The 15,065-nt window shown below is 40.7% G+C and overlaps 1 protein-coding gene across 3 annotated transcripts in view; it reads right to left on the reverse strand.

Moving 5' to 3' along the window:
* Dicer1 (dicer 1, ribonuclease III) overlaps positions 1-15,065 on the reverse strand; it is a 67,075-nt gene that overhangs the window by 16,510 nt on the left and 35,500 nt on the right. For all 3 annotated transcript variants that reach the window (XM_090344771.1, XM_090344769.1, XM_090344770.1), the window contains 13 exons: positions 13,719-13,851; positions 12,170-12,412; positions 11,431-11,585; positions 9,265-9,397; positions 8,120-8,195; positions 7,173-7,312; positions 5,346-5,525; positions 4,928-5,141; positions 4,588-4,741; positions 3,234-3,416; positions 2,902-3,007; positions 1,855-2,030; positions 8-794 (listed from right to left, as the gene is read on the reverse strand). In XM_090344771.1, the coding sequence (XP_090200897.1) occupies positions 8-794; positions 1,855-2,030; positions 2,902-3,007; positions 3,234-3,416; positions 4,588-4,741; positions 4,928-5,141; positions 5,346-5,525; positions 7,173-7,312; positions 8,120-8,195; positions 9,265-9,397; positions 11,431-11,585; positions 12,170-12,412; positions 13,719-13,851 (2,680 nt within the window). The remainder of the gene's footprint in view (positions 1-7; positions 795-1,854; positions 2,031-2,901; positions 3,008-3,233; positions 3,417-4,587; positions 4,742-4,927; positions 5,142-5,345; positions 5,526-7,172; positions 7,313-8,119; positions 8,196-9,264; positions 9,398-11,430; positions 11,586-12,169; positions 12,413-13,718; positions 13,852-15,065) is intronic.

Genomic DNA, 15,065 nt, shown 5'->3' on the forward strand with positions numbered 1-15,065 from the left:
ATCTTACCTTTTTGCTTCTCATGTATGAAAGGCGGCCTTCATGAGCATCGGGGTAAGTGCAAAAGAGATAGGTGGTGATGGCGTGCTTTAAGAAGGAGTCACCAAGCATTTCAAGCCTCTCCAGGTTGAAACCATCACTGGCATTTGACAGAGTCAAAGCCTGAAGAATAAGCCCAGGATTGGGGCCAAGCGTCCTTGAGGAGAGCCCAGCAGGTAGGCTCTGCTCCTGTTCCATCCTGTCCTTGAGTGCGTCAACAGCATCGGCCGTACCAGTGCCAGGCCTCGAGGCCACTGCAGAACTTCCATCTGAGGTAGATTTGTTAGCATTTCCACCAAGGTATTTATTACTCAGTAGAGCACATTCATCGCTGGGCTTGGGCTGGTTCTCATAATTGTATAAATTCTGAATGGGATATGAGGTAGTTGGTTTTACAGGTATTTCCTGCTTATAGTAATTCAGCTGATTTCCTTGGCAAAAGTCTCTGTTAGTTAAATCATAACTGCCATTGGCCAGGTTTTTATTGTAAGAAAGACCATTAATTGCTGTCGGATCTGTGGAGACTTCAATCTGGAGCTTACCAGGTGACCCACTGAGTAGCGTTCTGCAGGACACAGACATTTGGTCGTGGTTTTCTAAGGAGGTTCTATTAGCACCTTGATGTGCAGCATTTCCAGGGACTATAATTGTGCTGTGCTTACAGTAATTATCATTTTCAGCCAAAGAGGAGTTAGAAACTGAGATGAAGGATTTGCTGTCGATCGATTTTTTCCACCCAAAGTCTAAATTGGGGTACCTGCAAAGACATTTTTATAGCTTTTCAAAAGGGCTAGGGTTACAGTGATAGCATTTGGAACTAAACAACAACTCTATGAGAAATATGCTCTAGTTCAGAAGAGAAACAAATTCCAAGTAAAAAGAGGACATCGTTGAGAATTCTATACTAGGTTGACTATAATAAGCAGGACTTTGCTGATTTAATGGCTGCCCCAGAGCACAGTGGCTGAGCAGATCAGGCTTTAAGGGGGCCAGCAAGGCCTAGAACACAGACTTTATGGTGGAACCCAGGCCTCTGATCAATCAGATGAGGACAACTTCCACTCTGCTTGGCCTCAGCCTCTGCTAGTGTAAAGCAGCTAGCAGCAACTACCACATCAGACTATTCTGAGAAGTCAATGATTTAATACAGGAATTTGAATACTGTATTAAGTACAAATAACAGAGCTGTGATTATTCACATTGTGTTTGAAGTCCCTTCAATTGCTAGAGCCATCTGGCTTTTCTACTGGGTAAATGAAATTAATTTAAATGGATAAGCAAAAAAAAAAAAAAAAAAAAAAAAAAAAATTCCCAGAATGGAGCCTACTAGTGGGAAGAAAACAATGAAGACAAAAGTAAGAATGACATACTGTTCATATTTTTAACTGTTTTTTTTTTCTTTTTTTTGTACTGAGGATCAAACCCAGGATGTTGTACTTGCTATGCAAGTTATTTGTTGTATTTGTATTGCCACTGAGCTACATTCCATTCCGAAACAACTGCGTGTGTGCGCGCGTGTGTATGTGTGTGTGGTTTGTTAGAAGAGAAAGGCAATCTTAACTGTTTGTACTCTCATTTCAATATCACCAATGAAGAAAGGAATTAATTTTGCCTAACTCTCACAAGAACAGAGGGCCCAGTGACCAGAGTGCCAGTGTTTACCTAACATGCCAAACAATGCATTTTTCTCGTGTATTACACATCTGTGCTTTCCTTCAGTAATTTAAGATAACAGAAAAGTAAAATTCTAGCTTAATTCCCTTCTGTGGCAAATAGGGTTTCACAACTAATGCTTTCTGACTACAGCACCCACATACCTAAAATCCGCAGGAAGGGATCGGACTCCCACACCAGCGTCGCTGGCTGTCTGCGCTCTCAGCTCCTCTGCAGTCAGAAGGCAGTGAAGGCGGTAAAGGATGCTGGGGAGACAAACTGCTTTTCTCCACAGTGATGCTGGAATTGGATGTATAGCACAGAGTTCTGGAACCAGGATCTTTAAGTAAGCAAACAATGGAGTAGATAAATACAAAGTGTAATAAAAACACATTAACAAATATGTGGGCACAAGAATAAAAAAAGAAAAAATTAAGGTTATTTCACACTAAAGAATAATGATAAAAATCATAAATGCTATAAAAGCTAATTTTAGAAAGTATTTTAAAGTAATAATTCTTCATTTATCTATGTATCTATGACATACAAACCCTCAACCTAATTTCAATTATGTTCTAAAATCTAAGTGCCAGTGATTGTATATAGAGATTCCCTTCTTGAATACTTGTTTGTTAAATATGTCATTTGAAATAGGATATAAAAATCAATGTTAATAAAAAATAGTAAATTCTTCACGTCCAAATGGAATTTAGCCTAGGATTTATGAGGACAATTTCACAATACAATTACGTAACAGGCCAAGGATAAAGCAAAACTCTCAAAACTTACTAAAGATGGCATGAAATAAAATTTAAGGGTTGGGTGGATTCCCCAAGTTATAAATCACCCAGGTAAGTTTATAATGTAGCATTGAAACAGGTCTTGGAACGTATTAGTAGTAAGCTGAAGGAAACTAACATAGCTCCAGGCCATCATAGCTCCAGGCCAGTCCAGGCAGAGAAGTTCATGAGACCCTTCATTAACCAAGAGCTGGCTCCAATGGCATGTGTGTGTGTATGTGTTGTTCTAGCTGAAAACAGGCAGATCATCACCCAGGCGTGTGTTGGACAGGAAAATAATCAGCACAGAAAGGGCTAGAAGTATGGCACAGCAGGAGAGTGCCTGAGTTCAAACCCTAGGCCCCAGTACCACTACCACCAAAAAGAAAAAACAAAAACAGAAACAAAGGTATGCTCATAAGAATTCATTACCTGTTTATTCTGCAGACTTTCCCATTTGGCTTTCCTCTTTTCTGCGCTGCTTAGAGGAAGTGCTTTTCCCTTCTGATTTAAATGTCGAGGTGTCAAGAGATTAAGTCTGTAAAATTCAAAATGAATTCGTCAAACAGATAGAAATATATACATGTATACACTCTCACAGTAGTGTTCCAGCTGTACCTACAAGTCACAATTAGGGTAGTGGCTGATTCCCCAGGTTCGTTTCTGCGCCAATGACTTTTAATGCCATGGATGGACAGGGGCACAGCGCATCTCTACAGAGAATGCTTCAAGCACAGTGGAAAGGGCACTCCAGGGGCTCTTACCTGGAAGATGTGTGGTCCACATCCAGCAGGGGCTGGTTGAGATTGGTCAGGTCAAGGTTATACTTTGTTTTATAATATTCTGCGAAAGTTTCATATTCGGGGGAAGGAAATTTACTGAGAGGGGTAAGATCAGTGTACACATCAGCCACATAAAATCGGTGAGGCTGATCAAAATTGCGGTATCTAAAAGAGAAAATCAATCAGTTGCTTTTTCCTTTAAATCAGCTATTCCTAAAACACACCTGTTTGAATATGGAAATACAAATTATGATTATTTAACAAAAGGTTGAACATAAATAGCATTAATAAAAAGTTTAACTCCAAAGGTGATATTTTAAGCGTATCTGAAACAATAAAAATTGTCTATCGGGTAAAAACTGACATGGCATTCTCTCCCACTGTTATTCTTCTTCTAAATACCTATACTTTGCTAACATATGAAAGCTAAATGGTATCCTAACATGTCTGATCATCAAAACCAACACGTTAGATTTAGAATATCCAAATATTTAAATAAACACTTTGAACATTACTAATGCTAAACATGAAACGTTGAATATTTGTCACATAAAATGTGTTAAAGCATCTGTGACAATGACAGTATGGTGATAATTAATATCTGAAATAATTGAAGAAAGAGCCAACTGCACCCAGTACTCTCTTAGAAAAGTGCTTGTTATTTAATTTTATAGCTCAAAACTTACCCCATTGAGCCCAAAACCATTATTCCTTATAGAAACTTCTAAGAAATAAAATTATGGGCCAGGAGTTTGGCCTCGTGGTAGAGTGCTTGCCTAGCATGCACGAAGACCTGGGTTTGATTCCTCGGTACCACATAGAAAAAGTCCAAAGTAGTGCTGTGGCTCAAGTGGTAGAGCTCTACCCTTGAAAAAAAGCCCAAGGACAGAGCTCAGGTTCTGAGTTCAAGCCCCAGGAATCAAAACAACAAATATTACTCATGATTGAATTCTATAAGAATAGTTTGGGAATTACAAGAAGGGGATTTAAAGAAGAAAGACTGAGTATTATTTAACTAATCTGACCTTTATCTTCAGGGTTTGTTTCTTAATTGAGTGAACCACAGAGAACAAGCACAGTAGGAAAGATAACTATTTCTCCTATTCATACTATTAATGCTCAAGTCACTGCTCACCTATGGACCCACATCAATAAAGTAGCCTTGAAAACATAACGTCAATACCACGTTTCTACCTATTTAAACACCTACCTGGAGTATGGTGGCTGGAAGTGTGGCTAAAGTGGTAGAACACCTGTCTAGCAAGCACTGAGGCCGAGTTCAACATTCAATAGCACAAACATAATAATCTTGGTAATTATGGTAATAAATACCTACCTTGGAATGATAACTGCATCTTGGTAATCTTCCAATTTAAAAACAAAAGGTGTTTCTTTTGAATACTTTGTACTGGGAATGCCTATTCGAGCTTCAGATTTCTCAATATCTTCCATGAATTTAAAGTCAATATCCAAAGTGCTGGAGTCATTAACTTAGGGGGGGAAAAAAAGACTCTTTACTTGTTAAAATACAATACAGATAAGATTCCTATTTGGGGTACACTGCCCAATTTCTGGCTTAGTTATCACAGTAGGAGACTTTCCTAGAGCACCCTGTGAAGATGACTTCTGCTCTGTAGCTACTATGAAGGGACACTGTACTGCCGGATGCTTCTTACCGACATTGAGAGGTAGAACACAGTATGCAGAGTCGGCATCTGTAGGCTTAAATTCTAGTGCGGGTTTTTCAAGCCGAAGAATATGTGAGAATATATACTGGTGAAGTCTTGTGATGAGCTCAAGCATTTGGAGAGACAACGTGAAACCAGACTTCTTCAGCTCAATGGATATGGTCACTTCTCCAGAGCGCGTATACACAGGAAAGTGAGGAATCTTGGTCAAAAGAAAAACAAAGGAGCCATCAGTCAACAGGCCTCTCATTTATTCCAACACAGTAGACTTGAAAAGAAAGGATGGTTGCTTCTAGAACTTTTGGCTGAGATCAAATTCTCTGTTTTCTACCAGAATAGACGAGACACCGCGTTGACTCAGGTGACAGACAAAGATAAGAAGCCCCCGTTAGCAAGCGGGGCCTACCTGAGGTATAGGTTTGGCAGTCAGTATCCCAAAACATCTTGTGGTATCTTCTGGGGGATAGAGCTTCCGCCTTCTGAAGTTGAGCTCATCAGGTAAGGGGGTAGTTAACACCATTCCAATCACATACAAGTAGCAGGGCTCATCAGGTTTAGGGTAACTATCCCTCAAACACTCAGGAATCTAGAGTTGGAAAAAAAATTAAACATCATACTCATGTACAAATAGCCTCTTTATCTCAAATTTTGGTGAGGAAAGACAGGAAATGTATTCCTAGTCACCTGCAGCTGACATCTGAGTTTCTCACCTTTACTTCACCTATCTATTTTGACTAGGAAACTCTTTTGCCTTCTACACTCAGAGAACTCACTGATATTTTTAATATATTGTGTGATCTCTTCACCTTTTATCCCACATAAATGTATGTAGACATTTTATGTATTTTTAGTACATACATAATCATACAAGAAAGACTGGTGTGTGTCTATGTGTCTCTGTGATAAATGGAATTTTTTTTTTTATTTGGCCAGTCTTGGGGCTTGAACTCAGGGCCTGAGCACCATCCTTGGGCATTCTTCAAGGTTAGAGCTCTATCACTTGAGTCATAGCACCACTTCTGGCCTTTTCTGTATATGTGGTACCAAGGAATCAAACCCGGGTCTTTGTGCATGCTAGGCAAGCACTCTATCACTAGGCCATGCTCCCAGCCCCAAATAAGTGGAATTTTATTTCTGGTAATTTCAATGAGACTATCTTTCATTGAATTGATGCCATCATTTTTATTGACTATCTCATTACCCAAGTAGTTAAATGTTATCGAGTTGTTCTAAGCTCTCAATATTAATGCACTCTATAGCTGAGGGACCTGCCACTTCGGAGAGGCAATGACACATCATAGCATCCAGAGCAGTGGGCCTGAGCTAGCTATGACTAGCAGTCTACCGAGGAAGCCAGAATGCATGAGCAGGAAGTGAGCAGCGTGGGCTTCTCCCAACACTGACTGACAGTCAAATAGGAACACCGGAGAGGAAGGAAACAAGCATTTCACAAAACACAGTGGGTTTTTTTTGTTTGTTTTTAAACAGAGAGCTTGGGACTCAGCCCAAGTGGTAGAACACCTAGCCTAGCAAGCACATGGCCCTCAATTCAAACCTCAGTACTATAAGGAGAGACAGAGAGAGAGAGACTGATTTGAGTGCTGAAAATGCTTAGCTTGGGGGTTAGGGATGTGGCTTTGTGATTGAGTGATTGCTTAGCATACATGAACTCCAGGGTTTGATTCTTTGGTATCACACACATTTTTTGTAAGAAAGAATAAAATTATAAAGAAAATGCTTAGCTTGGTATATTATTTTAAAAGAAAGAACTGAAAAAAAAAAAGACAACCCTTCCCATACGTTTATACTAAGTATACAGCCATATCTTACTGGTAGAACATATTAACAAATACTTTGAAAATAAATCCTTAAGCAAAGTATGACTAGAAGTGAAGAGGATTCAGAGGTGTTGTTCTAACTTACAGCATGTGCCTATCTCCCTGGGCGGGATGGCAGGGGTGGTGCTCTACCTACCAAAATCTCCCCACCCCAAGCATCTTCCACACCCACTAAAGTGCTCCTCCCCTAGCCACTGCTAAAATAAGTGGAAGAAAGAGTATCTGTTCAAGTGAAATAAATCCATTTTGTGTGGAATTTGACAGATGAGTCCAGGAGTCATTCAACATCTGAAATGTGAGTAAAAGGGCAGCTGGGAGAATTGGAGAGCTGACTCAGGGCCCAGGCAGGAATCTGGAAAGCATGCAGGCAGAGGAGAAGGCTGCACAATACTAACGGCTTTGGGGTAGCACTGTCTCCGCTTGGTGGAGCCCGGTCTTCCAGGAACACTGGTCTCTTCCTCGTCGTGCAAGTCGAGCTCTTCTTCATACTTAACAGTCTCTTTCCCAACTGGCATTAAATGTTCATCCAGCTCGCCTAACAGACACGGAGTGACAATTAATAAAAAATCACCTTAATTTTGCCTCTCAAATCAGTAAGCACTCCAGAGAGCATCAAGTTATGAAGCAGGGAAGAGTAATGCGAGCCAAGTGGGCCTGCAATGCTGCACAAGCGTCGCATGTGCAGTGCCACACAATCTACGCTGGCACTCGTATTGTCAATATAAGCAAGAAGGCAATTTCTCACCCTCTCTTCTGTTCATCAGGCATGGGGTTTGAACTCAGGCCTGAGTGCTGGCCCTGAGGTCTTTTTGCTCAAGACTAGTACTCTACCACTTGGAGCCACAGTACTAATTCCAGTTTGCTGCTGGTTAACTGGAGATAAGTCTCTCAGACTTTCTTGCCTAGGCTAGCTTTGTGATCCTCAGATCTCAGCCTCCTGAGTAGCTAGGATTATAGGAATGAGCCACTAGCACCTAGTGGAATGCAAATTCTGTTCTAAGATTTAATAATAATAATAATAATAAATAATAAAAATCTCAAGAGCACACGAGGTCAGAAAAAAAGCCTTCTCATGTTCATATACACAAATATGTATAAATGTACCTTATTAGAGACTAATCTTGAAAGGAAATGTTTAAGACCTGACCTAACTGTTAGCTCCTGGTGGGACCTTTCAGTTATACAAACATTGACATTCAAATGCACCAACTGACAGCAACAGCAGCATATTCACAACTCTACAAAACTCCTCAGAACCTGGAAAATCCTTGAGATGCTTTTTGTTTTATAAATTTTTTAATTTAGTTTTATATACAGATGTTTCTCAAACCCACTTGCTTACCAATTTTGTGCAGTTTTTCACAGCAAATCAAAGCCACAACTCTTTCAGCCAATCGTACACAGCTCATTGGTGGGCCCTGAAAATAACAAAGCCTTTCATCACATGCCTGTAGCTTGTGACCACAGCACATAGTCTCTAGGCCTCTATTAAAGACTCTGAGTCTTTAAAGCTCAATTTACCAAGACCAAGGTCCTGATTTTGAGAAATGCCAGCAACAAGGTTTTAAAAAATCCTAGCTTCCGTATTTAAAATAGACTTTCTTCTTTGTTGTGGTAGTTCTGGGGTGGAAGTTAGGCCTCAAAGCTGCTAGGTAAGTATTCAATCACTGAGCTATATCCTCAGCTCTGAGATATCATTTTTAAAAATCTTGCCCAGAAGCTGAGCACCAGTGGCTCATAGGTATAATCCTAGTTACTCTGGAGTCTAAAATCTGATGATCAAGGTTCCAAGCCAGTTCAGGCAGGAAAGTCATAAGAGTCTTATCTCTAATGAACCACCAAAAATCTTAAATGAAGCTGTAGTTCAGTGGTAGAGCATTAGCCTTGAGCAAAAGAATTACAGGGTCAGCACTCAGGCCCTGAGCTCAAGCCATAGGTCCAGCACACACACAAAACTTCAGCCCAGTAAATAAATAAACTACAAAGAATTTCTAATTTTGATAAATGTGTATTTCAGTAAGATTTTAAAGAATTTTATTCTCATTAATCCACAGATGTACAACAAAAGATGATGCTACACGCGTCTATAACTATAACTCGGGCTCAAGTCCTGAGCAGCTTTCTACGTACCACAGAAAATGGTCATCTATAGACCCCGCAGGCTGGTACTGGGATCAGAGAAAGAGCAAGAGCTACTAAAGGAATTTTGTCTGAGTTCTCAGTAACACAGTAAGAACAGTTCAACTATAAGTACTGACTTTTGTGTTATTGAATGTATTAAAGCCACAGCTGAATGAGGAAATGTCAGAAGTCATTTATCCCCACTCAGAGAATATGATTAAAAATCTCAACACGTAGCTGATACCAGATAAAAATCTAGTTTTCAAAGTAGATTTCAAAATCTTTATCACTTGCACATACTAGAGAAATGAAAACAATTCTTAAGTAACAAACTAAGAAGCACAATCATTTATTTTCCACACTTACAACAATGGAGGCACGAAGGGGCGAGTTAATGGGCAGATAAAGGGTTGAGCAGAATGTACCATCAAGCAACTCCTGGGTTCTACATTTGGGAGCTAGGTGAGTGAATGGATCACTTGGTAGTCTAGCACAGTATCTATGAAGAAAAAAGAAAAATATGGATCCAAGTGAAGGAAGGGGTGACAGTGTCCAAAAAAAGAAATGCACTCATTACTTGACTTATGAAGTGGTAGCCCCTCTGTACAACACCTTAATAATACATATATACATATATGTACATATTCGTATATACCTATATAGTCATCAATTAGGTAAGAACCACCAATGGCTACACTACCAGTGGATCACACTGAGTAAAGGAGTATATCTTATATAGTATCAGTTTCTCCTTACAGCATAAGGGGATAGTTACTTCACTACAGCAAGTTTTCAGACCTTATTTACTAAGGTGGCATGTAAGGGCATAAGTCCCATGGTTAAGATGGGATAACACAGTATCACTCAGCCATGTGTTGATTGGCCCAAACTGTACAACCTGGACTCACATAATGTAGACAATATCGTATAAAGTCCACTGGAGAGGCAGACTACAAAATAACCAGCCCACATCTTTATAAGTTTCAAGTCAGAGTCAAATGAGTCTGGTCATCCTTATAATCTCAGCCCTGGGCCGGGAGTTTGGCCTAGTGGTTAAAGTGCTTGCCTAGCATGCATGAAGACCCGGGTTCGATTCCTTGGTACCACATATATAGAAAACGCCAGAAGTGGTGCTGAGGCTCAAGTGGTAGAGCTCTAGCCTTGAGAAAGTCCAAGGACAGTGCTCAGGCCCTGAGCTCAAGCCCCGGACTGGCAAAAAAATAAAAAATAAAATAAATAAATAAATAAAAATAATCTCAGCCCTGAAAAAGGTAGGAAGATCTCAAGTTTGAGGCCTCTTGGTCTACACAGCAAGATTCCATTTCAAAATAACCAATTAAAACAAGCAACAGTTAAAAAACCATTTTCAAGGTCAAGGCTGAAGAGTGGCCCCTGGCTGAAGGAGACCAGGGAGATAGACAGTAGGAAGCCATGGCTTTGGATTGGCTGCACTGGCTATGAAGAAAGTTCCTGTGAAGGTGGAACGGCAACTCTGGGTAGAGGCTTATGAATTCTCCGGAAATATGCCGGTATTCTGGCAACATTTTAGGTCTGAACTTGCTTCAAGACAAGGTTAAAGAAAATCCTAGAGCAGGTATGGTGGCTCACACCTGTAATCCTAGCTACGCAGGAGGCTGAGATCTGAGGATTAAGGTTCAAAGCCAGCCTGGGCACAAAAGGACCTGACACTCATCTCCAAATAACCTCTAGAAAACAGGAAGTGGGTGGGCCGGGAGTTTGGCCTAGTGGTAGTGTGCTTGCCTAGCATGCACGAAGACCTGGGTTCAATTCCTTGGTACCACGTACATAGAAAAAAGCCAGAAGTGTTGCGGAGGCTCAAGTGGTAGAGCTCTAGCCTTGAGAAAGTCCAGGGACAGTGCTCAGGCCCTGAACTCAAGCCCAGGGCTGGCAAAAATTAAAAAAATAAATAAAGAAAACGGGAAGTGGGGCTTGGCTCAAGGGTAGGGAGGTAGCCTTGAGCTGAAGAGCTCAGAGACAGCGCCCAGGCTGAGTTCAAGTCCCATGACAAAGAAGGAAGGAAGAGAGGGAGGGAGGGAAGAAAGAAAGAAAGAAAGTTCTATACTTGCTACATGAGTTTGCCCTTGAATGAAATTCATCCTGATATGTAAACTAGGTAAGTAAATATATTTTCTCCTGAGAAATGTTAGCTCAGAACAAAATAAATTAGAACATAATCAAAATATAAATTCATTTAAAATAATCTTGGTTCCTTTGCTAATGAAAAATTTAGTGTTATCTAAAATTTATGGAGCAAATAAAAAACACTAACATGGGAGGGCAATCAGTGTTGTAAAAATAACTAAAAACAGGATAAGTACATCATGTCAGCTTTGTCACTACCTACTAAACACCGGCTATTGCACAAATGCTACACCTCATGAAAAATGCCACTCTTCTTTCATCAAAATATGGCAAGCCATAAACGCAAGGACTGGTGACAGCCTAATGTAAGCAACAACACTGACAAGTTTCGCAATATCACTATTTCCACTCCAGTGCCAGCTACTTTACCTATTGATATGCCCAATGGCTGTGTTGATTGTGACCCTCGGGCCCCCATCATCAGGCCTCAGCACATACGGTGGGAAAATGTCATCATCGTCCACAATGGGGTCCACGTCATTCTCACCCGTATCCACTGACTTTGAGCACTTATTTCTCAAAATCTGAAAGTTTGAAAACAGAACTTTGGATGAGAATATATCCCTGCTTTGCCACACGTTAGCTGAACCTATAGAAAACGCTCTTTCAGATGGTCCTAGCACTGCGAAGGCTGGGCAAAAGGATAAAAGTTCAAGGCTACCCAGTGAAACCCAGTCTCAAAGAAGAAATGAACGTTCTTTAAATAGCATGTGTCTACCTGTCCTGAACACACTTTTGGAAATCCAGAGACACCTACTGCAGAAAACTGCAACCACAGAATCCTCCTAGCTCCAAGGTCTCCACTGCCCTTCATACACACCCCCACCAGCCCTGCCCAATTATACTGAAGTTACCACACTCTCTCCACAACACATTCCCATCAACAGCACTCCACCATCCACATTTAGGGGCCCCTTTCCCAGAAATCCTTCCCCAGCAATTTCTGTGGTGACTGTACCAACAGTGCAAGCACTTTGCAAACTGCTGTTGGGCTCTGTGAGACACCTCAGCATCCTGATAAGTCTGCGATGGGCACTTGTCTGGATTTCTTTGTGGGGAGAATGCTCCTATCTATTTCCATGCACACAGACAACAATGAAGATTTTACCTTTTCAATAGCTTTGTAGGTTTTCAGGTCTTCTTCAAAACTTTTGATTTTGTCTGTGTCTGCTAACATTATGTAATTAGAGATCGGGGCCCTTGCTCTTCCTTTAGACTGAACATAGGATCGATACTCTGTGGGCAAATCAAAACGAACCACCAAGTTGCATTTTGGTATATCAACACCCTCTTCTACAATACTTGTTGCAATAAGCAGGTTGGTCTCATGTGCTCGAAACTTCCTAAGTACCTGAAAAATATTCATCAAGAATAGCAATCCTAAGAAATCTGCCAAAGAAAGCAACATTATAAAAAGTATTAACAATGGTCATTTCTGGCTTATACCCTGGGCTGTATTTCTAAGGTGAGCCTAAAGAAAATGAGATCACTGAAATACAGGCACATAGCCACAAGGGCACAGAAACTGATATAATGACAGAAATCGTAACTCAACTGGTATGGGAAATCCCGGTACTTCTACTTTGCAGAAGTGCCAATGTCCCACATCACAGAAAGTTACATGCTCAAAGAGCTACACAACAGCCAACCAACCAAGTAAGCAAACAAAGCCAACAATGCCAAAACTCTTATCGTTAATGTCCCCAAGGCATGTGGAATTAAAAATAACAAGAAAAGCTCTGCTTACTCCTAGAATCTTGGGAAATTTTCTAGGAGCCAAAATTCAAACAAAATAAAAACTTTTTACACAAAATTTAATGTCACATTACTCCACAATACAGAATATTCTCTCAGATAGTCAGATCTATTACAGCAGAGCAGTTTACCCCAAACCAGGAATGCTAACAAAGCACTGTGGAAAATTCCTTTACCAGGATTTAATTTTGCCAACTTTAAGTTAATAACAAACTTTCAATAAAAGTCAGAACGTTATTTTAGCTTTCAGCATCTTTATAATGCTATAATGTATGAAACCTTAAAAAGCAAGGGAAAATGGCAAAATAAGGCTAGGTATAGTAGCATACACATTTAATCCTAGCCACTTGCAAGTCAGATATTGGGAATATTATAGTTCAACACTGGCCTAGGCCAAAAAAAAAAAAAAAAAAAAGCAATACTCTAACGGATCTCTGAATTCAATTCTGCCACCTGACCAAAACAAAAACAAAAAACTTATAAAACATAGGATTTTTTAAAAACTATCCAATCAATGAAGGCCTTTAAAGAAAAGAAAATTCTAAGAAGAGACTTTGTTGTTCTGTAGCCACAAGGGTCTGTTTTTCTTTGAGATATAGTTGTATGACATAGGGAAATCAACTGCTTATATACCAAATCCATTTACCTAATAGCCACTTTAATTCTAAGCTTGTATAACTCCAGTCACCTCATGAGACAGCCAATCTACACATGAATAAGTACTTTACTTGGAGGGAAGGAGAGAGGAAAAAGAGGAAGAGAAGGAGGAAGAGTGGGGAGGGGAGGAGAGAAGGCTGAGGAGATTAACTGCTGGGGCCCCAGGAGTAGAGTCCAGTCCCTCTGGGCAACTAGTCAGTTCACATTTGAAACACTGTGATCCCAGTTGTCGTGAATTGAGTTACCTCTTCCTGTTTTCTGAACTCTGCTTCCATCTGTTTGTTACGAGGCTGATTCTTTCCAATGCCATGTCCAGTTATAAAGTTGCTGCTGATATAAGCCAGCTCTGGATCCTGTTTTCCAGCTTCCTTTATCAATCTAAGAAAATTAGACACATTAGGAAGTTAAATGCTGTGAAGGGAAACACATTTAAACTTTAGTTTTATAAGGTCTCCTTAAAATTAAAATACATGTTCAGTGGGATTTTTGTTTTTCTCTGTGTGTGTGTGTGTGTGTGTGTGTGTGTGTGTGTGTTTATATATATATACCTAATAAAAGTCTTGATCTCCTCCCCCTACCACCACTCCACCAATCAAGCTCTAACAGAAATCACAGCTCTGCTTTGGCAAACAGATCTTACCTTGCAAAATATAAGGCTGACTGACACCGAGTAGTGAAATACCTACATTGCCTCCAACTCTTTTTCTTTCTTTCTTTTTTTTTTTTTGCCAGTCCTGGGGCTTGAACTCCAGGTCTGGGTACTGTCCTTGGACACCTTTTGCTCAAGGCTAGCACTCTGCTACATGAGCCACAGAGGCACTTCCAGCTTTTTGTATGTATATGGTTCTGGGGAATTGAACCAGGCTTCATGCATGCTAGGCGAGCACACTACTACGAGGCCACGCTCCCAGGTACACATTGCTTCCAACTCTTGAGGTGGCAATGGTGACCTAAAAATGAGGACTGGGATGGGACCACATGAGCTAGAAGCACAATCCTTACTCACCTTGGCCCCAGCACCTACTACAATCTCTTAATTCAGTTGCACTGACACAGAAAAAGGGACGATCCTGATGCTCAGGAGAACATCTCCCACTCTCCCCAGGGAAGAAAGCAAACCAGCTGTATGTGACATAAAACCCCCGTTTCTCTCATCTCACCCAACACCTGGAATCATGGGAGCCCTTGGGAACAAAACCCAGTACTAATACTTTCTGCTCCCCAGGCCGCTAACCAGAGTTCACCAGAGTACGGATTTCAGCACAGCGGAGTCACAAAATTCCCACCAATCCAGTCATGAGAAAAGTTACCCAGGGCTGCAGCCCCTTCCTCCCTGCTCCTCCATATTAACCCAGGGTGCCAGAAAACCAAACATGGCCTTCTTGCTGAGACGCAGAAAAGCTACAGGACAGGATCACATTACATGAAGGCCGAAGGGTAACAGTTAGCACTGCCATTACAGCTATTTTGGAAAGCCCCTCAGTGGAGAACTCGGCACACAGGATAAATGGTTCCACACCTGACTTAAATGATCCCACATGGTTTCTCTGAAGTCACGCCACACCGTATAAATTCCTAATGGAAAATTGCAT

This window comes from Megascapheus bottae, chromosome 14, assembly GCF_031878675.1.
Source record: "Megascapheus bottae isolate mThoBot1 chromosome 14, mThoBot2.hap1, whole genome shotgun sequence".
NCBI classification, from domain to species: domain Eukaryota; kingdom Metazoa; phylum Chordata; class Mammalia; order Rodentia; family Geomyidae; genus Megascapheus; species Megascapheus bottae.